Here is a 21,320-nt window from a genome sequence, read left to right as displayed (position 1 = left end):
GAGGCACTGTCACGTAGAACCGTGGCCGCAGGAACATTCCAGATTCCGTCAAGTGACTGTCCTCTAATCAGAATTGCGGTGTGGCCCACTCCAAGTTCACAGCACTAAAAGTATGATGAATGGCTGTCGGAAGCCTGGCTTCTCTCCCAAGACTTTCTGACGCACCATGTTTGTTGTATGTTTATAAAGCAAGAAACTAAACACTTTGGACCAAAAAGTATACGGCTGGATTGCTTGTTGAGAACACGAAGCAGGCCGTGTAGTCTTGGGGAAATCTCCACATAGACCAGACGGTCAGCTTTGCGGAAGGTTGATAACGAAAAAGAAAAAGAAAATATAAATGGCCGCTTAGCGGCCCGAAAACATGCAAGTTTGAGTCGCCTTGCTTATGAGATCGGGGCGGCAATGTTCGCCATCCAGCATGAGTTCACTCCGAACCCTGATGGCACTTGTGATTGTGGCGGTATAAGCCTCGTATAAATCCTACCACTTTGCTCAGTCTTACCTATGTCTTTCCTCTTCTCTTTCCCTAGGTGCATCGAGCATATTGCCCAGTACAGAGGCGTGAGTCTCTGGAGTCCCCTTTATGCCCGTATTAAAAATGAGCAGAAGCACACGATTATACCCTTCCAGATATTTCAATTACAAAGTAGGCACAGACATTAAGATGGGTCTCTAGTGAGTGTTACATAGGCCTCGATAATCTCAATAGGCCATGATTTTTGGAGCTGAGTTATCTATCCACATTCGTAATTCCGAATCGTCCAACCCTCGCTCCATCTATTTGTAAATAGCCAAGAGCAGTAGTCTACCGTCATCAAATGCCAAACAAGCTTGTTTTTCCAACCCATCCAACTTTCCTCCGCCCAAAAAAATATATATATGTATATATATAAACTTCAGAATTCAGAAAAAATCCATTCCCATTACAAAACATTTCCAGATTGTAAAAGAGTAAGAGTGACATGCGGCCTATTACTTCTTGGAGAAGGCAACATCAAAAGCGGGAATGAGTGTCTGGGCAAGCCAGAAAGAGAAGACGAGCTTGGGACCGGTCATGAGCAGCTAATACAGATGTCAGCAATCGTTAGCGCTTTGGTAGAGAGCCAGCGGAATTCATGCATATGACACAGGCATCGAAGGGACCATTTACCTTGGGAACCAGGCCCTTGAAGAAGCTTGAGAAACCCTCTTTGCGAGCCATGTTGGCCAGGATGCGGAATCCACTCTCCGGGTTGTCAAAGTTGCGGTTCTGGATTCGAGTCTTGATGACATCGAGAGGAGCAGAGACAACAAGTGAAGCTGAAGCGCCGGCAATTGAAGCAACAAAGTTTTGGAACCACGTAGCCTTGTTGTAATCTTGGAGCTGGAACGCGTATTCCTTGGCAAAAGCAGAACCGCCAAAAAGCTGCAAAAGGCGCATCATCAGTCTACGAGCCAGGTGGCGCAAATAAAGATGACCCAAGACTCAACGTACCGCAAATGATCCGGGCGCATTACGGGCAGCCGTCCATCCCCAACCACGGTATAGCCCAAACCCTTCGTCAGCAACAATCTTGAGGACACCACGGCCCTTGAAGGCGTCGGGGTTTGTCTGGCGCTTGATCTTGAGGACATCGAGGGGTAGAAGGACGATTTCACCGATACCAATCAGACTGCAGCACAAACATGGTCAGTTTCTGTTATTTCTTTGCCTCTTCCGATGGCAAAAGTCATCCCAGCAACCTGGGAGATGTCGACCGGAGGTCCGCTCACCTGCCAGCAGTAGAATGCATAATGGCCTTGCCAGTCTTTTTGCCGAAAGCCGCCTCAAAGTCCTTTCCATAGTGTTTGGCCAAATAGTCGCGTGCAATAGGCTGACCGCCATACTTGTATATTCTTTGAAGGACTTTGTAACCGGCTGCGTAACCGAGACCCGGGAACAGCGAGATGAACTTTCGACCCAAAGGAGCGCTAGCCTTGTCCTTGAAAATAACCTGGTTCAACTGGCTCGCACTGGCAACCTGGGGGTTGTGAGAAATCGCATTGTCAGCTCGTCCGTGGCAAGTTTCTTTATCACCAGTGTAGGTGATATGCAGAGGTGCGCTGCATATTGTGTCAGAATTCTCCTTACTCGGGTCTGGTTGCTCATTAATCGCTTCGCAATCGTATCAACCTAGACAAATCATGTCAGCATGTTTCAGCAACTACCGTCTCTTTGCGAAGAGTCTGGATTTTGTCGTACAGGGTGAAAAATTGCCAACTCGGCGATACCAGCGGAGCCTGCGACCAGTCAGTATGCATCAGACCCTGAGTAAGCTCACAAAGCCTCGGGCACTCGAGTAGGGTGAGGACTTTGGAGCTTGCAAGTGGCGAATGGTGTACCTGAGCCAAGGAGTCTGGCCAAGTTGGACTCCTTTTCTCGGCCTGCATTTCCAGTCGGGGGCGACATTGTGAGAGATTCTGGGCGATGGGAATGCGAAGGGTCTCCCGCTGGCCGATTTAGTGGTTGAGGTTGTCACAATGAAGTGAAAGCAATGAGGAGAGAGAAGGGAAAAAAAGACGTCTCCGGGGAAACTGGGCTGCTGACGGATAGGGAAATTTTTTGAATGGCGTAGGCGTGCCTGGCGTGTGGTTCCCGAGATCGGGAGCTGGCGACAGCGGACGGTTGGGGTCGGTGCTTTGCCAGCTTTCAGTGCTCGCTCAACCTGGGGAATATTGGACCAGTTGACCCCTTGAGCCGACTTTTGACAGTTCCTGAGCTCAGGTGCTACCCTAGTGAGCTAGGTACCTAGGTACATATGTATGTACCTCTGGCCGGGTGGCCGGGTGAGGGGTCCAATCAGCGCTTGTACGTACGTACTGTATTGACCACATGTCAGTGATCGACGGTTGCGCCAGAGACGCGAGGCCCCGTTCTGGCTGCAAATGCATGGCGCAAGTAATTCGTCCCTCCATCATATGTTCATGTCCACTCCTCCTCGGCAATCTACGAGTTGGGGCCACCACTTTTAGGCTCACGCTGAAGGATTAATTACTAAGGAAGGAAGTGGCTAATAGTTCTATGTGACAATGTACTATAACCACTCCTCGCAAGACCACACGGAAATGGCGCGATGCATGTAGGCATGCCCAGCAAACCGACTACGACCCCAAACAACAAATTATCACACGATGCCCTCAAAATCTTCTCCACCCAAACATTGTTGAAGTGGCATATGGTACATAAGATATAGCCTACGCAAAGGGATATATATATCCATCCGTCTAGGGATAGTGGTCGTGGTGTAACAACGTCAAGCGTCACCCGCCCGCCGGTACCCTCAATAATCTCTAAACACTGCAACCATGTCGTCCAGCCGCATCACCTGGCCGAGCAGTTTTTGCTGGCCTTCCAAATGTCGGTTATATTTGTTATAATGCTCCGCAGTCATCACTTCTTCCTCTTTGCCCTTGACGTCCTTTCTCTCCACAAACGTGAGAATGTTGCGCTCCTTGTGCCGCTCCACATCCAACGTTTGTAGGCACCGTAACATACCCTTGTAGATATCATCCAACAATTGCGACTGAACTCTTTCGCCATCGAAAAACCAGAAAAACAAAGTTCGGTTGGCCAGTCTGCTGTTGTCCTTTGGCACCTCCTGAACATCCACCAGCCCTGCCATTTGCATCGCTAGCATTTTCCCTTGGACGTCACCTTTCTTCATGAGAGCAGCTGACGGGAGCATCTTCTCATCCAATTTCCCCTTCTCCCTCAGGATTCGTGTCAAACGAAGGCCATGTCGTCCGAACGACTGCTCAATATACGCGTCAAGCTCAGACTCACGGAGCCGGTCCATCAACAACTCAAAGTCCACGGTCCACTGACCCCGGCCCTGAGTTCCACAATGACGTACAAAACGATGCTTGCTCTCAGCCAGTAACAGAAGATGTTGCCGCAGTTGGTCCAGCCGACTGTCTTTAGCCATGGCCCCATCCTCGAATTTGACCTTGGTTGACCTGTCGCCGTTGGTATGTGTATGGCTCCCCTGGGCATCGATATCGTCCTCTGATCCCTCTTCTTCGCTTTCTTTGGCTGAGGCTGCGGCCGCGGCCGCAGCTGCAGCTCTAGCCAACCGTCCGCGAGGGACAGGAGCAGCCTTGACCTCTGGCTCGTCTTCTTCATCCGAGTCGCTGTCATAGGCATAAGGTCCCGATCTGATCTTCTCGGCACTGTCAAAGTCTATTTTGTCTTTTGGGGCCTTTCCGATACCGCCGAGAACCTTAACTTCGTCGCTCAAGTTTTCGTATATTTGCAATGTGGTGACGCTGGGCTGTGGTCCTTTGTTCTCTTCACCAACCAAAGGATCTGCTCGACATCTGGAGACCTTTGCTGTGAGTAAATCTAGCAGGGAGCGGTAAACATGGCCCGTAGTCTCGCCAAGCATATCTGCTGCAAAATCAGCCAATCTTTGATTGCGAAGCTCAACCAAGCACTTTTCATGATTAACTCGAACCACAACATTGGGCTGGTAGATATGGCGTTAGTAACTCTCTTGCTACACAATTTTAAAAAAGAAAGTGAGAAACAAAAAAATTGGAGTCGAGTTAGACGTACATTCAACTCGACATCATCATCAAAGGGGTCCGGGTGACTTGAGCCATTTTGTAGCTTCCTTCTCTTTGTAGAAGGTCCGGAAGTCTGATCTAGCTGCCGTTTCAGGGCCTTGCTCTGGTCACGGAATGTCTTGAAACGCTCCACAATCTGCATGTGCTGTTCTATTTTGTTCTTGCTCGCCTTTTCCCCAGGAGCTGTCTTTGTAACATCAGCTTCAATTTCCCGGTACACCTCAGCGGGATTGCGAAATGAATCGGGCCGAACGGTTTCCAATATTTCTGCCTGTATTAGTCGTGACAGTGCAGAGTTTAGATGGTCCTTGGACTCTATCAGGCCAGATGATGACTCATGTGATCCGTTCGTATGTCCATTGATCTTGGGAGCTCGAGACGTGAACGCGTGTGTAAGATCGGCTACTCTGGCATAGCCCAGTTGCATCAGGGTTTGAACGAGGTCTCTCTCGGCTGTACCGTATTGACTGTTGATGACCTCCAGTATTTTGCCAGATCGCACGAGGTTGTAGCAGGCATCCGAGTTGGCTTCATAGTTGGTTCCTCCCGTATCAGGGTCAGTATAGTGGTAAAGGAGATTCTGTTGAATCAAAACACCCAGGCCATTCCGGAGATGTCGTGGTCCGAGTGATACATGTTGAACGAGCTGTGCAAGTGTGCATCGGCCCTTGGTGAAGAGCGCGACCAAAATGCGCTGTTGGGGAAAGCGAAGATGAGTCAGCCCTGCGACAAGCACAGCACTGCAAAACCTGAAGTGGGTTGAGGAAAACCTACGGATGGGAGTTCGCCAAAAAGATCGTTGACTAGGAGAGCACAAAGCTCTGCGGCATGTTTGGTCTGTTGGTGAACATGTCAGCGTTGTCCCGCGACAGCCCATTTGACGACGCACGGCTGGAGCTCAGTGAAGACTAACGACAAGCATTGCTTTGCTCCTAGAGATGCTCTCACTATCTCTAGAGCTACCACTGTGACTACCTGTACGGCATTGAACTGTAATGTGTAATTTGATATAAAAAAAAAACGAGGCAGCCAAATTTAGTTGCGTTGAATTTCGCTTGTGACACGGGTAGATGAAAGGTAGCGTCGGGGTGCGGAAGGCTTTGTCAAAAAAAAAATCAGTCAATTGACGTGTTGCGGATTTGCCAATTTTTCCCAGGTGGTGAATGGAACGAACCTGTTACTGTGTAACTACTCCGTACTTCCGTACTCCGCACGAGAATGGGGTAATGTGGCTGAGCATCTAGGCTGTGGCGTCGTACGTGTATCGACTTGTTGCAAGCAACCAACCCTTTAAACAACCCCGATACCACGATTCGTCGGTGTTGCTGCTAGCTGCTCTAATTTGTAATTCAACCAAGTCTAGCGAAATCTCCGCGAAGGCGCCTATCACTTCAGTTGCATACTTCATATACCATCTTGGCTGCAAGAGGTACTCTAACAAACTACTCCGCATCGAAATATGTAGTTCTACATGCTCCAATACTCGTGTGTTAGTCTTCAGAACTCCCACAGAACTCAACAAACGCCACGCCAGCTAACCCAGCCAAGATCCTAGGCGTCGCCCAACCATCGGAGTAAGCTCACGTATATTTATCACCAATTCTGAGGATACAACGAACCAGGGACATCATCAGCAACGCCGAGGGCAGAGCTTACCTTCATCAAAGCAAGCTAGGCGCATGTTTCTATAGGGTAGCCGTTCTGGCCCTGGGTTCATGTCGTCGAATCAATGCCTCATTATTCGGCAAAAATGATATTGTGCCGGGCTTCAACCTGTGAGGTGTAGCTGGAAGCTGACGTAAGTACCCGTATACTGTGAGAACGATGTTGAGATACCGTACACGTCGGTTCCTGACAATGCAGTTTGGATTGTTAAGTAGATTCAAAAAGTACCAGGTAGGACACGGCACTGGGGTTGGAGCGCCCGAGTCAAGCCGTCATCGCAAGCAATACAAGCAATACACCAGACCACAATTGATATTAGTTTCATTGTGGTTTATTGTGCCAGTGGTTCAATCGAGCACCTGGCCACTTTAGGTACCTGAGACTTTCTTCATGTGGTTGGAGCTTTGAAGGCTGCTCCTCTCAATTTTGGAAAGTCCAAATCAGCACTACGATTTGGAAGTACCTACTCCGTACTCCGTAAGGTGACTGAGAATAAGGTACTTAGTAAAGACCAGTTTTACTCCGTACTTAAGTTAGGTAGGTATTTGGACGCGGTACTCCACCACCATCGGAACATGCATGGTGCTAGACTAATGCTTCGGCAACCAGTGGCAGGCTTAGAGTTGATCATCCAATCACGTGATCCCAAATCCTCCCCCGGGGCCGAAAATTAGACGGGAGCTGGTTCGTCGAACGAACGAGGCACTTCTTGTTGAGATCCAATTGCTTCAACACGACGGCCGAAGGATATCCAATTGCCTACGACCTAACCCTCGACAATGATCTCGAGATCATCTCTCGCCAAAAGTGCGCAGCAGGCCGTCCGTCGGTCCTGCAGCGTCCAGTCCTTGCAGCGCCGTGGGTTTGCTGCCGCTGCCGCGACGGGAGCCTTTCAGACGACGGATGTGTCCGGGTTGAAGGTTGCTTCAAGGGATGCTCATGGTCCGACTACCAAGCTTGTCGTTGTTGCTAAGGCTGGTACTCGATACCAGCCACTACCCGGCTTGACTGTCGGCCTCGAGGAGTTCGCCTTCAAGGCATGTCTTTCTGCGACGACCTGATACCCATGCCCAAAAATTGCACCCGAGCTAATTTGCCTGTGCTTTCAGAATACCCAACGACGATCTGCGCTCCGTATCACTCGTGAATCCGAACTTCTTGGCGGCCAATTGAATGCCTCTCATACCAGAGAGGCTCTTGTCCTTGAGGCCAGCTTCCTCCGCGAGGATCTACCTTACTTTGCCGAACTCCTCGCCGAAGTGGTCTCCATGACCAAGTACACCAGTGAGATCTTGGTCGCCGCGAATTACTCCTCAAAGTAATGTAGGCTAACACAAATTATAGCTCACGAGTTCCACGAAGATGTCGAGCGGGTTCTCCACCTCAAGCAGGCCGCACTCAACGCCAACGTTGCTGCTCTTGCCCTGGATAACGCTCACGCGGTTGCCTTCCACAGTGGCCTTGGTGCTTCAGTCTATCCCTCGTCCTCATCTCCCGTCCAGAAGTATCTCAACGAGGAGTACATTGCCAGCTACGCCGATGTCGTGTACTCTAAACCTAACATTGCAATTGTCGCCGACGGTGCCTCTACTGATGCCCTTACCAACTGGGTTGGCCAGTTCTTCGAGGACGTGCCTGCCAAATCTCTGAACGGCCAGACCCTCAAGACCGAGGCCTCAAAGTATCACGGTGGTGAACAGCGAACGAGTCATCCCGGCGGCAACGCCATGGTCATTGCTTTCCCTGGATCCGATGCTTCTGGCTCCAAGCCCGAGATTGCCGTTTTGGCTGCTCTGCTTGGTGGTCAGCCCACAATCAAGTGGTCCCCTGGCTTCAGCTTGCTCTCCAAGGCTACCGCTGGAACATCCGGTCTTTCTGTCTCTGCTTCGAGCCTGGCTTACTCTGATGCTGGTCTCTTGACCGTCCAGCTGTCCGGCACCGCTGCCTCTGTGCGCAAGGGTGCTGAGGAGACGGCCAAGGCCCTCAAGAGCATTGCCGACGGCACCGTCAGCAAGGAGGACGTCACCAAGGCCGTTGCTAATGCCAAGTTCGACATTCTGGAGAAGGCTCAGCTGCGCTCACCTAGCCTTTTACAGGCCGGGTCCGGCCTTGTCAACGGCGGCAAGGCTTCTGACCTTGCCGCTCTCGCCAAGGGAATTGATGGCGTCACTGCTGATAAACTGAAGACTGTAAGTTACGACTTGTTCTTGTATTACACTGTACAATGCTGCTAGGGAGAGAAACTGACGTCCATTGTGCTGCAGGCTGCCAAGACTCTCCTGGATGGCAAGGCTACTGTTTCCACTGTCGGTGACTTGTTTGTGCTGCCGTATGCTGAGGAGATTGGTCTTCGGGTATAACCGGAGTATTGCAGCAGTGGAAAGAGCTTGTACCAACAGATTTCAAAGTTGTCTAGAATGGGTGGGCCGGGGCTGCCGTATTTGTGAATATCTGTAGTAGAAATCCCCTTTGTTTACGTAGCGTTCCGACATGCTGTTCGGTGCCATGGTGATCCTGAATGTTCACGCCTGAAAGGTACACATCAGAATGGATGCGCCTGCATGTATGCCGACGTGTTTCGAGCCGGGCCTACTGCTCACACTAACATCCACGTTGTCTGGTGGCACAAGATATTGCATGCGAAGGGCGCTTTAGGCTTCTGGTGCTGTCATGTCATGCTACTAAAATGGCACCAACTTCCAACCACATTGAACATCGGTAGTCCGGGCGGTTGTTTGGGAAATCCACCGGCGGTTGGGTAGTGAAGAAGTACCTCACATAATCCCAACAATAAGTGCCCATGTATCAAACACCACCTACTTAAGTACCTAAAGTATACCAGTTGACAGTTACTAAGACCGGCGTCTGGTCATGTGGTGCTGTAATATTTTTGTCTGAGAGTTCATTGAGCGTCCAAAGCATGTACAAACATGCCGGGACATACTGTGACAAAGGCTCTATATTGTGAAAATGGTGCGAGACTCTGCTTAAAAGCAGGTCCCTATTGTTCAGCCGTCATTCTCGCGCAAGAAGACTCCGAGCCCTCCCCTTAGGACTGAACACTGTTCACACTTGGCCTGTTCTGGTACAGTGTAGGCCTCGTGTTTAGGGCACAGGACACTGTGTCTCATGCCTGGTTGGCTGCTGGTGCTGTGCCGCTGTACTCTGGACTACGCTACATACCACGTACTGAAATGCTAAATGTCTAGGTACTCAAGTACCTACCTAAAGACTTCCCCTAGCGGAGTACCTCCTGCCTCTACCCGCTCGCGCGTTTCGTCAGTATGGCTGCCCACTTACTTAAGTATCGGCTTGCGGCCCACCAACGCCTCATTGTAGTTTGGGCAAGTGTGACAGGGTAGGGGAAAACAAAGCCTCATCACCAACCTCCACAGACCAGATAACTTCTCCCTTTCTCGGCTTCAATTTTCCATCTTTCCATGTTCTCCTCGCCCATTGTATGGCAGTCATAGCACCGTCGAGCTGGACGGCACGCCGGAGACCCTTCCTCCTACCTTACTGTCTTTCGCTTTCCCTCTAGGTAAGCCACACGACCTCCTCTTTCTGCCGCGCCTTTTCCCCCGTCCTGGCGCTGCACCTACTTGACCAACGTTGTTCACTTGCTTTCTTTATTCCCAACCACGACGAGGCCTTTGAGTCTACCAAACAACGGCATCAGTCCGAGCGCCTTTGATTCACTCTTTGCTAATTTTTCCTATAATAGAAGCGGGGAAAGTCGTCGATAGCGAACCGTTTTTTGTCGTTTCTGGTTCTCGAGACGCTAGCCAAACCTCCATCCTGGACCCCGAGTTCGCGTGACACAGAGGTTCCTCATCACCATCCCGAGGTTCGTGTAGATTGTTTTCACGTTCATTGGCTCACTCTTTGGTCGTCTATTTGCATAGATGCCGCTGTGTGGTAACGTCCATGTGCGGTCAATTTCGACGTACAAGGTGCGATGATCATGGGACTCCGGCGGTTCTTTTAGCCCTCTGTGACATCGCTATATGAACTGCCACGTCTCCATCGTTGTCACTTTTTCGTGCCGACAACTAATCTTTTATTTCAGTAGAGCTTCTCCTAATTAGCCCTCCAAGCCATATCTTAGGATCGAGCGGTGCAAGATTACTCTCCTTCCAGGGACGAGCTGGAGAATTTCATTGGATGCTACATCGAGACCGCCTACGTTGGCCAGCACTGAAGTTGTATTAGCGATTGGAGCGTTTCATTCTTCTTTTTCGAAATGCCTGTCCCCAAGAAAGAGGGCGCGTTGAGTGGAGGTGGTGCCACCAGGGCGGATGGCCGCGGGCAAAATGGTATGCTGCATATACCATAACTCGTCTACCAGCAGATACTGACCTAGGTTTGAATGAGTAGGGAATCGATCAAACTTTCGCACAGACACAGCTATCTCCAACAGCCGCCTGGGAAACGAACGCACATTGCAGCCATGGGTTCCAGATGCGGCTGATGGTGTGGATGGCAGTCTGGAAGCTACAGCCACTAGTGGACACTGGGACCAGTTTGCGGCAAACGAGAAGCTGTTTGGCCTACGGACTGATTACGATGAGAGCTTATACACTACGGCCATCAACAAGAGCCACCCCCAATTCCGCGAGAGAGTGGCCGCTGCCGACAGGAAGGCCAAAGAAATCGAGCGTAGCGTTGCATCAACTGCCCATGTTGCTGAGGAGCGCGTAATGGACTATGCTGGTGGTACCGGTGCTGGGGGACAAAACGAAGAAGACAAGTATGTTTTAAGCTCTGTTACTATATCAAGTCACAAACGGGTTACTGACTACATTGACTACAGGTACAGTGGTGTTTCCCGCCAGGACTTCCCTCCCTTATCTGGAGGTAGCCGAGAAAACAGGTACACGCCTCCCGCAAAACGAGCACCTACATCTCAGTCGACCGTGAAAGGCGCACCTGTTGACCCGGCTATTATTTCATCACAACTCAAAGCTCCTGTCAAGAGACAGGCCGCTTCGACGGAGCAAACATGGTCACAAGCCTCAGAGGGGGTTAAGAATGGCGTTCCTGTGAGAGCAGAGCCTCCGAAGGCGTATACGCCCAAGACTACGGAAGAAACGCCTACGGAGTCCAAGCCTTCCCCTGCTTTGAACCTTCCTGCCGAATCTAAGACACCCGAAGCTAAACCCACGGAGAAGGTGACCACTACCGGTTCATCTTCTACTTCCTCCCGGAATGCGTCCTCCCAACCAAAGGAACCCACTCCAAGCGCTACAGCTACTGTCGAGCTTGACGTATTGAAAGAGTTCAAGAGCTTTGCGTCCCAGCAGCGCATCAATTTAGAGAAGGCTCGGAACAACAAGGCCCGAGCTGATAAGGAAGTCAAGTTGACCGAACTGAAGAAATTCGCTAGTAGTTTCAAGCTGTCAACCCCGGTCCCCACAGACCTTGTGTCGATTATTGCAAAAGACCCCGCAAAACAAAAGGAAATCCAAGCAAAGGCCATGAAAAATGCGGAGGAGATGGCTAAGACCAAGGCGGATTCTGGTATCAAGGATAAGGGCCAGTCCGTCAAGGACTCCGTAACGGCCAAGACTCCTGACACCAACACTTCTGCTAATCCAGGTGATGGTCGTTCGTCACGAAGTGCTGCGATACCACAGGCGTCTGGACCTGCTGGCAACGGTAGCAGGCATACTGCACCTCGCCAGCAATTTCCACAGCAGCCGTACCATGCCCAACCTTACCGGAACAACCGAGGTCCGCAACATGGCACCCCTCAGCAGCAGACCGGGAACCTTGCTCAAAGGCTTCGCAATGTCGAACAGCAAAGATATTCGCAGCCACCTGCCACTACGCCACATGGTCTCGGCCATGAAATGCGTGCTCCCCCTACCGGCCCATCTGGCAATGTCGATTCTGGCTTTAACAGGCGACTGAGCGGGGCTCCTGGTCAGATGGGCGCCAAGTTGAATCCCAACAGCCATGAATTTAGGCCTAGCCCCTTTGCTGCTGCCTTCAATCCCAATAGCCATGCCAGTGCTGGCTCTAGCCCACGGACTTCGGTCAACCATGTGGCTGAAAGTCCCGTTCCCTCCGCACCACAAACACCCGTTATCCGCCGTAAAACGAAGAAGGTGGATGTGAGTAAGTGCTTGATTCTGTCACACATCAAAACTGTGGCACCTCCCGCAGGTCGTAACTGGGACGACAATGGCGGATTACGTCCATCATTCGATACCTTACCAACTTGGCGACAGTTGAAGGATGATGAAAAGCCCGAATCGACCATGCATCTCACATATACGGAACACTTTGACCGACAGCCCTTCAACGGCCCCTCGCTGGCAGCGACCCCTAACCCCACACATGTTGTTCCTCAGATGCCACACCAACACCAGCTTCCATTTCACCTTCAGCATGGTGCTCATGGCTTGGGAACTCGACAGTCGCCACATATGGCACCTATGCAAATGCACGCACCACAGCATGGCCCGGTGGCCCTTCCGCCGTATGGTACTGAGGATCATCGGATGATGCCGTCTAACTCAGCTCAGTCGTTCGCCTCTCCGCGTATGGGCCAGCTTCCAGTTGCGTATCCCGGCCAAGTCCCATATCAGCAGCCGGTTTTCATGGGCCCAAGCAACCCACAAATGGGACAATACCGCAGTTTCTCCAACAATCCTCATTACGTGCCACCCCAGCAAAGCCAGATGGCAGGCCCCATGATCATGCAGCCGCAGTTCATTCATCCCCAAGGAATGGTTGCGGCTCCTCAGATGATGTACCATGGTGGTCATCCACAGTACATGCCGCCAACTGGGCCACCACAGCCAGGTCCAGGCGGTAGTGGCTATCCCAGCCCAGGACGCCCAACTGCGCCGGTCATGATGCATCAAGGCTCCCAACAGGGCCAGCCAGTGTATGGCATGAGCCCCAATGTGCAGTACAACCAGCCTGCATACGGTCCAGGGCAACCCAGTGGACCAAGTCAGTGACGACTTCTTCCATATTGCCCATTTTCGATGTTTTAACGCGTGGCATGGCGTGGCGCTGCTGGCCGACCTTTTCCTAGTCAGAGGCTACCACGGCTATGTGTAAGTAATATGGTTCTACTATCACGTTTTCCGTGATGAGCGAAGGAATCGTCAGCCGAGATTGCCGACAGGCATGAGCCGACTAGGTTAAGAGCTATCACATGTTATGGTCGGTTTTTACAGGATTACTCCGTTGGCCATTGCGAGAGCATCGGCTGATTCATCTAACAACTTGCGACATGATACAACGGAACTCGCTAAATGTTGCACCAGCTATATGCAACAGCAACACAAACAGTTTAGGGAATGTTTATCACAATCCAGGCGGCACTATTTTCATCTTTTATCTCAACTCTCTGGATTGCATGTGACGGAGGCTTTTCCCGATGAATCCTATCATTTGGTTGCGATATGGAGTATTGGTATACGCCATAGCAGGGCGCGGATAATATCCCTGCCTACTTTTGGGTAGAGCAGTTTTTTATCTGATGTATCTGTGGTTTGGCAGCTTCGCGGCGGCTTTTCTTGTAAAGTCGGCAGCGTGTCCCTTCTCATCACAAGCAATGGCAATGGCGACTTCTCGTTGCCTTGCTTGTACCTCTATCACGGGATGGGGCTTTGGTCTTGGACATTGGGCTGTGGAGGGTAGGGCAGGGGGTTTATATGAACAGCTTACCGCTCAATCAACTATTGTTTTGCTATCAGAAGTACATCTTATCGGGGTAAGGTTGGGAGTTGAACGCCTAGGCGCCAACGACCCCGGACGTGAACATGGAGATATTGGCTTCTGCAGCAGCTGGGTCAAGCTAGGATAGTTGTATGGTGGACGCGGTGAGTAGGCAACAGAGCAAGGGATTGATGACGGGTAGCTGGACCCTGGACCGGTAGACAGTAGTTGTACACTCAAGAGGGAAGTCGCATGAAGCTCTGAGGCTCCAACTCCCAGGCACAAGCATAGGCACAAGTTGAATGTGAAGCATATATATGAGAAACATTTAAGAGAGTGATGATGGGTGTCTGCTAAATTCTGGCAGTCTTTCTCGGAGATCGAGGTGACATGTAGCGGCTGACAATAAAGCGAGCCCTGTAAAACGCAGGGACATGGATGACGGGATAAAGGGACGATTCACTGGTTCCTGGTTCCTGGTTGCTGGTTGCTGGTTGGCGGTGGGCAGTAGGCTGGCCGGCGTTTCAAACCAGCAATTGATGGCGGCAGACGGCGGGTTAGCGGCGGCAAAGATAGGCGGCGCGGGACCGTTGATTGGATGGTGAGGAGTCTGCTTGGGGACCGGCTGACCTCCCCAAACATTGGCCCAAACACAATGTTGCCACAGGCGTTTGCGCCAAACATTTTGAACCAGTTGACACCTGATTGACTGGGAGGCGCAAGCCACCGCTGCAACTGTTCAGCGATTCAGCGACCACGGACGATGAGGATTGGAAGAAAGGAGTGCCCCTGCTTCCGCGGCTCGACCAACCAGATTTGCATACACGATGCGGCCGGCAAAATGCAACGCATCCGAACTTGTTCAATGTTGGCCGTGCCTGGCCTAGTGTTTCCAACCTGCCGTTAGACAGAGACCAAACATATCCACGCCGTGGTGTTGCTTGCATGGAATTGCCAAACACTTTCTTTTGGGTCTTGTCGGGCTTGGACAGAGCTTGTTCTCAGAAATGCGGAAACTTGGACCGTTTAGCGGCCATCTGGCGTCGTCGCCGGATTACGGCACGCAGCGTTGTTTGATTCGTCTCGGTGGGTGAGAGATTTCACGAGTCAGGCTATGGATATTGGTGAATATAGCCACTTTGATTTGTGTGTGTGTGTGTGTTTTTTTTTTTTTTTTTTTTTTTTTTTTTTCCCCTCATGTCCTCGGGACAAGGACAACAAGGATGGTACGCGATGTCCTCTTCAACAGACGCTGGATGTACTACAATGATCCACAAGATGCCCACAGGCCGCACGCCCCCTGGGGCCAAGCCTGTTGATCGTCTTTCCATCGACGAGCTCCTGGACAGCTCCTGGACAGCTCCTGGACCAGCAGTGCGAATACTCAAACGCCACGTCTCTTTCAAGACCCTTAGACGTCCGAAGTGCTGTCGTCGTGGGTCGACGATTGTCGTTGGTGATTCGGCGCAACGAGGGGTGTGGGAGGACAATAGACACTTCACGCCAAGTCCCACAGTTTGTTGATTGTCTGTCGTCGGTGTGAATAGTCAATGGCATTGAATTGGTTGTCCGTGCTTCGTTAACGGTTTTCCCCCTGACTGACCGTCCAACCCTGGTTCACATTTTTGCAGGACCAGACGGTTCACAGCACTTATTCACGCAGCCCCCCTTTGAGATAGTTATCAGAGGAATATAAAAGGTCGGCCGAGTCCTCGTCCACAATGGAAGCGTGATCACATTCATCTGCACCTCACAGCTCCCGGCACATAGGATCCTCAGTCTTTGACAGACTTTTTCTTCTCTTGTCTTCTCTTCTCTTGTCTATAAGTTTTCCACTTTGGCACCACGAGCTGGTTTCTCGTCAAATCCAAATTCAACACTCCTTCTCCCCTCAAGCTCAAGCATTTTGTTTTAGAGAGAAAAAAACAACCACCCCAAAAGTAGCCAACATGAAGACGTTTCCCGCTGTCATCGCCGCCATTATTGGACTTGCATCCTGTGGCTCAGCTCACATGCAGATGAAGGATCCTCCTCCTTTCCTCTCCAAGTACAACAAATTCACCCCCCAGGGGAAGGAGGACAATAGCATGACGAGTCCTCTCTCGGCCAGCGGCTCCGACTTCCCTTGCAAGGGACACCACAGTGTCTATGGCAGTCCTGAGGGCCAGTCTGTTGCGACTTGGACTCCAGGTCAGTCCTACAAAATGACCATCGTCGGCACTGCTTCCCACAACGGAGGCAGTTGTCAGGCGTCTCTTTCATTTGACAGCGGAAAGACGTGGAAAGTCATCCACTCGTACGTTGGAAACTGCCCTCTCCAGGGCGAGTCGAGCTTCGACTTTACTGTGCCTGCTGACACACCCGCCGGTAATGCCCTATTTGCCTGGTCTTGGTTCAACAACCTAGGCAACCGCGAAATGTACATGAACTGCGCCGCCGTGACCATTGGAGGCGGTGCCCCCAAGATCCGCAAGGCTCGTGGTGATACCACCCCCTTCAGCAGCCGGCCTGCCATGTTTACTGCCAACATCGGCAATGGTTGCTCAACCGCCGAGAGCAAGGACGTCGTCTTCCCCGACCCCGGCCCCGATCTCGATACGAAATCTGACAAGTCTGCTCCACCGGTTGGAAGTTGCGGCACTAAGGGATCCGGATCCGCATCTGCATCTGGATCCGCTTCTGCTCCCGCTCCGGCTGCCTCTGGGGCCGGCACAGCTCCTCTGAACAACAACAACAACAAGAACAACGCTGGAAACTCCAGTGCTCCTCCTGCTGGTGCCAGTACTCCTCCACCCGCACCGGTCGCTACTGCCGCAGCTACAAGTACACCTAAGCCGGTTGGTAGCGGAGGATCTTGCCGTGCCAAGTAAACAAAGGATGCTCCCATCAAGCGTTAGTCAGTTTGGCCTCGCAGGTCGAGCGTCGCAACCTAGGGTTGTGGTTTGAGATGTGTCGTTTTAAGCATATGCCTGCTTATAAGTTATTGGTGGGCGTAAAGACGTGCCATGTGTATAGAGCTGAGTGGAGTTCCGATACATGGTAAATAAACTTGTTTTGAAAGCAGCAGATGGTACCGTTTCTTCCCACCCCTGAACGAAGCTTCTCAAGATGTTCAACGCTGTAGACTAAGGATGCCACGAAATAAATATGCCTAGATATTGGCATCAACCCCATACAGTATTGCTGCATGCCCGATGAAGCTGACAAAGCTCCTAAAGTACTTACCCTATGTAAGTGCGTGCCTGGTGGCATAGTCACAAGTTCGACCAGCCTTTCCCAGACGCTGGGCACTTAGGCACGCATAGGCAGTCTGAGGCCATTTGGGCGAAAACGTCGATTATTAGTCGCTGGTCACAAATCTCTCAGTCCATGACCCATGGTGGGTTTGATGGACCGAGATGGACATGGAGCTGTAATGGCGGGACAGTTCGAAGTTCAAACTGTCGAACATGGAAGTCAGTGAGGCCGCCAATTGGCGGCTCCAGTCTAAGCTGAAGCCGGCCAGCCCCGCCGCGTTGGACTTCAATGCTAGGAGAAGGATTGCTAAGTCCAGAACATTAAACGGAGCGGCCACGGCGAGAATGTCAAAGCCGACCAAAAAACAATGGAACACGGCGCCGGCACCGCTCTGGGATTTTTTTATTTATTTTTTTTTTTTTTTTTTTATAATTTTCGCAGAGACAATAGGCGATAACCAGCAGGCTGAGTTGCATGTAGTGCAGACTTGCGGATGCCCAGAGCCTTGACCATCTCGACCCTCTCGACCCTCTCGAAGCCCATCGAAGCCCCTCCGACCAGCAATAGAACAGAGCCCAAACTTACATATGTATTATTACTACTGCCACCTGCGCGCTCCATCATTGCAGCCAAGTCCGACCAGAGTTCAAGCGAGCCCCTACCAGGCGCTCACTGCCAGGCCCAAAGGCTCTAGTCCTGCCTGCGTCGCCATATTAGCCTTCAACCCAGCAGTTTGCCCCCCACCACATTCCCAACTCTACTCCGTACCGAGTACAACTCTCCGCAACAACACCAAGCAGAACTGCTTGCGCTGTTTCGCTCGGGTCCAATTTCTTCTTCGTTCCCCTCTGTCTGGGATTGCGAACCCGCCCACCTCCCACCCCCCTTTCCCGCCATATCACTTATATTCCTCTCCAATCTCCCTGCCCCTCCCCCTCCCCCTCCCCCTCACCCTCATCCTCATCCCTCGCATCTCCAACGAAAACCAGACAGCCATCGTCAAAAAAGGGCCCATGGCTGGCCCAACTTCGCCGAGCAACGAGGGTCCCTCGTTTGCCCCTCCTCAACTTCCGCCCGGCTGGATTGCGCAATGGGACGGCGCCAGTAAAAAGTACTACTACGTGCAACTCGCCACGGGCGTGTCGCAATGGGAGATTCCCACCCAGGCCGCAAAGACCGGCACCACACCTGGACAGGCTGTTGACCATCCCTACGGCACGCCGCCGCCCGAGCTCATCACCCATCCCGATGGGTCGCAGACGGTCAAACATCCCGACGGTACCATGGAGCCGATAATGGCGGACGGAACCAGAGGCGTGGATGGTCCGTCCGGCGATCGAGGTCTTGGTGTAAGTAACCTCTTCCATCCCACCTTTGCTCATCCGCAGAGTAATGCTGACAGAGCTTTGCCGTTATGCATGACAGACCATGGCTATGAATGCCCTTCTTGGCGGCAAGAAGCAATCATCGGGCGGCAGCGGCATAGGAGGCTTGGCGAGCCAGTTTCTCGGCGGGAGTAGCGGCGGCGGCGGCGGCCACAGCGGTGGAAGCAGCGGCATAGCTGGGAAGCTAGCCGGGCAGCTCGCGTCAAACTTGTTCTCGCCGTCAGACAAGCCGGAGCCGCCGCAGAACTATCACGGCGGGCAGAATTCCAGCAAGCCCAGCCACCAGGGCGGCATTGCTGGCGCTGTATTTGGCGGCGTAGCTCACATGTTTGGCGGCAAGGAGTCCTCAGGCGTAAGTCTTTTGCAATGTTCATGAGAGCCGCTCAGGTGTGGGCGGGTTCTTGTTCCTCTCTTTGCGCTGGTGTGCTAACACGGAGATGGGCGCGGGGGGTTAAATAGAACCACAACTACGGATATTCCAACACCGGGGCTGGATCATACGCTGGCGGTGACGCGCCTACCTACCACCCGCCTGGGAGCTCGGCTCCCAGGCCGCCGTCCAACACATCTTCGACGCCGAACCAACAACACCACAGCCAGGGCTCTCAGGGCCACCAGAGCCAAGGCCACCAGTCGCAGGGCCATCAGTCCCAGAGTCATCAATCCCATGGGTCGCAATCGTACCCTCCTCCACCGCCGCCTCCTCAAGGCCACTCTCCAAACCAGCAATCGAATTACCAGAGTCAGCCGCCTCCTCATGACACCTACCAAGGCGCTTCATTTCCCGGCCAGCAGCAGCATAACCAGCCTACCTACGGCCAAAACTACCCCAGCAATTCGAGCAGTTCCGGTGGGCAATATGGAGGTCAGCATGGCGGCCCGGGGGGTTATTCTGGCGGGCAACATAGCTATGGTGGTCAGCAGCAACAGCATCAGGGATATGGTCAACCTCAACACCAGGGTGGTGGCTACAACCAGCAATATTCTGGCGGCCACCAGCCCTACCAAGGGCATCAACAGTATCAAAGCGGCCATTATTAACCGCTCGAACAGGAGGAGTGTTCATGGCACCACAGTTTGTCATCGGAACGGAAGCACATAATAACAAATTTTCGGACAGTATGGAGCCGGCATCTCTTTTGGACCTAGCATCGGTTTGAGTTCTGGCGAAGATGGCATCGGTAGACGGGAAATGAGTTACGACGGGTTCTTAATGCTCTTTGCATGCATGTGATATTTTTTTTGTGTATCTAGAATTGCGCATTTGATTTCATGACTCAAGTTCCTCATGCACGGGAACGCATGTAAGAAAGAAACAAACTGAGGCATTCATATCATCGCTGAACCCTTGTCTGACATAGTGTCTGAAAAATGAAGCAGCACTCTTCAATTCTGCTTCTTGGATGGGGTTTCCATCAAATCAGCTACAGATTGGAGGCTAGATGCGACCCATCGCGCTGCAAACCAGGTCACGATGCCGAGGAGACTTAGATAGCCTACTGTGGGCAGCAGCGACTTGGGAAGGACGTTGAAAAGAAACGGGTCTAGGATGAGATCGACCAGGACGGGTGGAGGGTTGGTCATAAGTTCCGCGTTGTCGGTGAAATAATCAGCCGCGGAGTGAATTTCGACAAGAAGCGAAGAGCTATCTGGAATGATAGTAGACTGCCTTGTTGTCTGGATATTTGGCCTCGACGCCGCGTAGGCACTCAGAGAGTGGAGGAGCTTGTCATTCTCTAGGACTGTATCTAGGGTGTAGGCTTCCATGTTGAAGCGAGTTGGTTCCTGATCGAGCATGAGACTGGGCCAGGGCTAATATAGCTTCTCATGATACAAAATGTAGATGATCTCTGGGTGATCGATTGTACTTACCAATGCTGACCAGCAGACTCTCAACTCGTATCTCTTATTCTCAGTCAGGTTTGTGAGCAGAATCCAGGACGACTGTCCCTGAAAACTCGTTTGCTCGGATGCAAAAATGCGATCCAAATTTGTCCGGACGGATAATTCATCCTGCGTCAGGGTGTTGATGTTGAGTGATGATAGTGCAGGGTTGTTGCTGCTGGCTGTGGCGGAGGGGGGAGGGCCGATGAATATAATTTTTTCAACATTCCCGACGACACACTTGACAAGTATGCATAGGAGGAGTATTATATAGACCAACGTCTTCACGGGGCTTGACGTGGGAGGCATCATGGCGGTGGTTCAGGACTCCAGGAGGTTGCGTTGATGTTACGAGCACAGCTTCCCATTGGTCAACCACTGCGAGTGAAGCTTCAGCTTCAGATTGATCACCACAGCCTCGAGTCAAGCTGCGACATATAAAGGCCAATCCGATTTGGTTGCATGTGCAGTGATGGGACAGCTTAGCTGATACTGTCTGGTGTTCCGTAAATGACCACACTGTCAACGAGACTCTGGAATGGAGGGGTTTTCCGGCTCCTAATCGATGAGCTCGAGGGTCACGAATGGGCACCGAAATTCAGGATTACGGCCGTCAGTGTATTGTTCCTTTCGATCAGCCTGGCGTGCTTGGGATCACAGGGAGTAACTGGTCGGATGTTTAATTAGTTGCCTTTCGGGCCCCATCAAGAACGGCTGCCTGTGTGGGATTGATGGGATGATCGAGCCGCTCACCACGGCAATGCAGCATCCAAGGTTGGGGTCCTCGCCATGGGTCTGGCCGGAAGAGTAGGAAGCGTGTCCCGGTCTGCTGTCTCGTACTGTATTACCCCGTCGAAACAACTTGGGCGTGGTTGCTTGGCCTCG

At 51.9% G+C, this 21,320-nt stretch overlaps 9 protein-coding genes across 10 annotated transcripts; 6 read left to right on the top strand and 3 right to left on the bottom strand.

Moving 5' to 3' along the window:
- Positions 1-624: 624 nt before the first annotated feature.
- Positions 625-2,719, bottom strand: YHM1 (high copy suppressor of abf2). The gene is made up of 7 exons (XM_066115996.1): positions 2,365-2,719; positions 2,225-2,262; positions 2,114-2,155; positions 1,756-2,003; positions 1,478-1,655; positions 1,154-1,408; positions 625-1,065 (listed from the first exon to the last, which is right to left on the bottom strand). Exons 1-7 carry the CDS (start codon positions 2,429-2,431, stop codon positions 976-978), a joined length of 918 nt encoding a protein of 305 aa, XP_065977877.1. The 5' UTR covers positions 2,432-2,719; the 3' UTR covers positions 625-975.
- Positions 2,720-2,943: 224 nt separating this feature from the next.
- Positions 2,944-5,732, bottom strand: RPC82 (RNA polymerase III subunit C82). 2 transcript variants are annotated; one of them, XM_007813812.2, is made up of 4 exons: positions 5,501-5,732; positions 5,362-5,424; positions 4,577-5,281; positions 2,944-4,487 (listed from the first exon to the last, which is right to left on the bottom strand). In XM_007813812.2, exons 1-4 carry the CDS (start codon positions 5,507-5,509, stop codon positions 3,303-3,305), a joined length of 1,962 nt encoding a protein of 653 aa, XP_007812003.2. In that variant the 5' UTR covers positions 5,510-5,732; the 3' UTR covers positions 2,944-3,302. The 2 variants fall into 2 exon arrangements, with proteins under 2 accessions (XP_007812003.2, XP_065977876.1); XM_066115995.1 differs by having other exon boundaries at positions 2,962-4,487; positions 4,577-5,732.
- A 1,241-nt stretch (positions 5,733-6,973) lies between these two features.
- QCR2 (ubiquinol-cytochrome c reductase core subunit 1) lies at positions 6,974-9,099 on the top strand. Its single transcript, XM_066115994.1, has 4 exons — positions 6,974-7,289; positions 7,362-7,536; positions 7,597-8,441; positions 8,517-9,099. Exons 1-4 carry the CDS (start codon positions 7,032-7,034, stop codon positions 8,610-8,612), a joined length of 1,374 nt encoding a protein of 457 aa, XP_065977875.1. The 5' UTR covers positions 6,974-7,031; the 3' UTR covers positions 8,613-9,099.
- Positions 9,100-10,495: 1,396 nt separating this feature from the next.
- Positions 10,496-13,223, top strand: PBP1 (poly(A)-binding protein binding protein; the record flags this gene model as incomplete). Its single annotated transcript, XM_066115993.1, has 3 exons — positions 10,496-10,568; positions 10,630-11,002; positions 11,066-13,223. The coding sequence occupies 3 exons, from the start codon at positions 10,496-10,498 to the stop codon at positions 13,221-13,223; spliced, it is 2,604 nt and encodes an 867-aa protein (XP_065977874.1).
- Positions 13,224-13,750: 527 nt separating this feature from the next.
- Positions 13,751-14,077, top strand: J3458_000188 (uncharacterized protein; the record flags this gene model as incomplete). Its single annotated transcript, XM_066115992.1, has 1 exon — positions 13,751-14,077. One exon carries the CDS (start codon positions 13,751-13,753, stop codon positions 14,075-14,077), a length of 327 nt encoding a protein of 108 aa, XP_065977873.1.
- A 1,049-nt stretch (positions 14,078-15,126) lies between these two features.
- J3458_000187 (uncharacterized protein) lies at positions 15,127-15,453 on the top strand (the record flags this gene model as incomplete). Its single annotated transcript, XM_066115991.1, has 1 exon — positions 15,127-15,453. The coding sequence occupies one exon, from the start codon at positions 15,127-15,129 to the stop codon at positions 15,451-15,453; it is 327 nt and encodes a 108-aa protein (XP_065977872.1).
- A 229-nt stretch (positions 15,454-15,682) lies between these two features.
- J3458_000186 (uncharacterized protein) lies at positions 15,683-17,351 on the top strand. The gene has a single exon (XM_007813809.2). It carries the CDS (start codon positions 15,879-15,881, stop codon positions 16,797-16,799), a length of 921 nt encoding a protein of 306 aa, XP_007812000.2. The 5' UTR covers positions 15,683-15,878; the 3' UTR covers positions 16,800-17,351.
- On the top strand, positions 17,340-21,314 carry J3458_000185 (uncharacterized protein). The gene is made up of 3 exons (XM_007813808.2): positions 17,340-18,515; positions 18,592-18,903; positions 19,011-21,314. Exons 1-3 carry the CDS (start codon positions 17,754-17,756, stop codon positions 19,590-19,592), a joined length of 1,656 nt encoding a protein of 551 aa, XP_007811999.2. The 5' UTR covers positions 17,340-17,753; the 3' UTR covers positions 19,593-21,314.
- Positions 19,938-20,747, bottom strand: J3458_000184 (uncharacterized protein; the record flags this gene model as incomplete). The annotated part of the gene is made up of 2 exons (XM_007813807.2): positions 19,938-20,336; positions 20,424-20,747. 2 exons carry the CDS (start codon positions 20,745-20,747, stop codon positions 19,938-19,940), a joined length of 723 nt encoding a protein of 240 aa, XP_007811998.2.
- Positions 21,315-21,320: the final 6 nt, after the last annotated feature.

Source organism: Metarhizium acridum, assembly GCF_019434415.1.
Source record: "Metarhizium acridum strain ARSEF 324 chromosome Unknown scaffold_1, whole genome shotgun sequence".
In the NCBI taxonomy this organism is placed as follows: Eukaryota; Fungi; Ascomycota; class Sordariomycetes; order Hypocreales; family Clavicipitaceae; genus Metarhizium; species Metarhizium acridum.
Note: the sequence above shows the minus strand (reverse complement) of the source record. Positions and strands in the feature narration are given on the sequence as shown.

What these genes read in the sequence shown, in the direction of transcription:
- YHM1 (XM_066115996.1), bottom strand. Translation starts at nt 2,431, where the DNA reads ATGTCGCCCCCGACTGGAAATGCAGGCCGAGAAAAGGAGTCCAACTTG. An exon ending in ATGCATTCTACTGCTGGCAG is followed by an intron (nt 1,656 to 1,755) that starts GTGAGCGGACCT and finishes TTTGTGCTGCAG; the next exon opens with TCTGATTGGTATCGGTGAAA. An exon ending in ATGCGCCCGGATCATTTGCG is followed by an intron (nt 1,409 to 1,477) that starts GTACGTTGAGTC and finishes CGCCTTTTGCAG; the next exon opens with CTTTTTGGCGGTTCTGCTTT.
- RPC82 (XM_066115995.1), bottom strand. Translation starts at nt 5,464, where the DNA reads ATGGGCTGTCGCGGGACAACGCTGACATGTTCACCAACAGACCAAACA. An exon ending in ATGATGATGTCGAGTTGAAT is followed by an intron (nt 4,488 to 4,576) that starts GTACGTCTAACT and finishes CATATCTACCAG; the next exon opens with CCCAATGTTGTGGTTCGAGT.
- QCR2 (XM_066115994.1), top strand. Translation starts at nt 7,032, where the DNA reads ATGATCTCGAGATCATCTCTCGCCAAAAGTGCGCAGCAGGCCGTCCGT. An exon ending in TCGAGGAGTTCGCCTTCAAG is followed by an intron (nt 7,290 to 7,361) that starts GCATGTCTTTCT and finishes CTGTGCTTTCAG; the next exon opens with AATACCCAACGACGATCTGC. An exon ending in CTCCATGACCAAGTACACCA is followed by an intron (nt 7,537 to 7,596) that starts GTGAGATCTTGG and finishes CACAAATTATAG; the next exon opens with CTCACGAGTTCCACGAAGAT.
- J3458_000186 (XM_007813809.2), top strand. Translation starts at nt 15,879, where the DNA reads ATGAAGACGTTTCCCGCTGTCATCGCCGCCATTATTGGACTTGCATCC.
- J3458_000185 (XM_007813808.2), top strand. Translation starts at nt 17,754, where the DNA reads ATGTATTATTACTACTGCCACCTGCGCGCTCCATCATTGCAGCCAAGT. An exon ending in CCGGCGATCGAGGTCTTGGT is followed by an intron (nt 18,516 to 18,591) that starts GTAAGTAACCTC and finishes TATGCATGACAG; the next exon opens with ACCATGGCTATGAATGCCCT. An exon ending in GCGGCAAGGAGTCCTCAGGC is followed by an intron (nt 18,904 to 19,010) that starts GTAAGTCTTTTG and finishes GGGGTTAAATAG; the next exon opens with AACCACAACTACGGATATTC.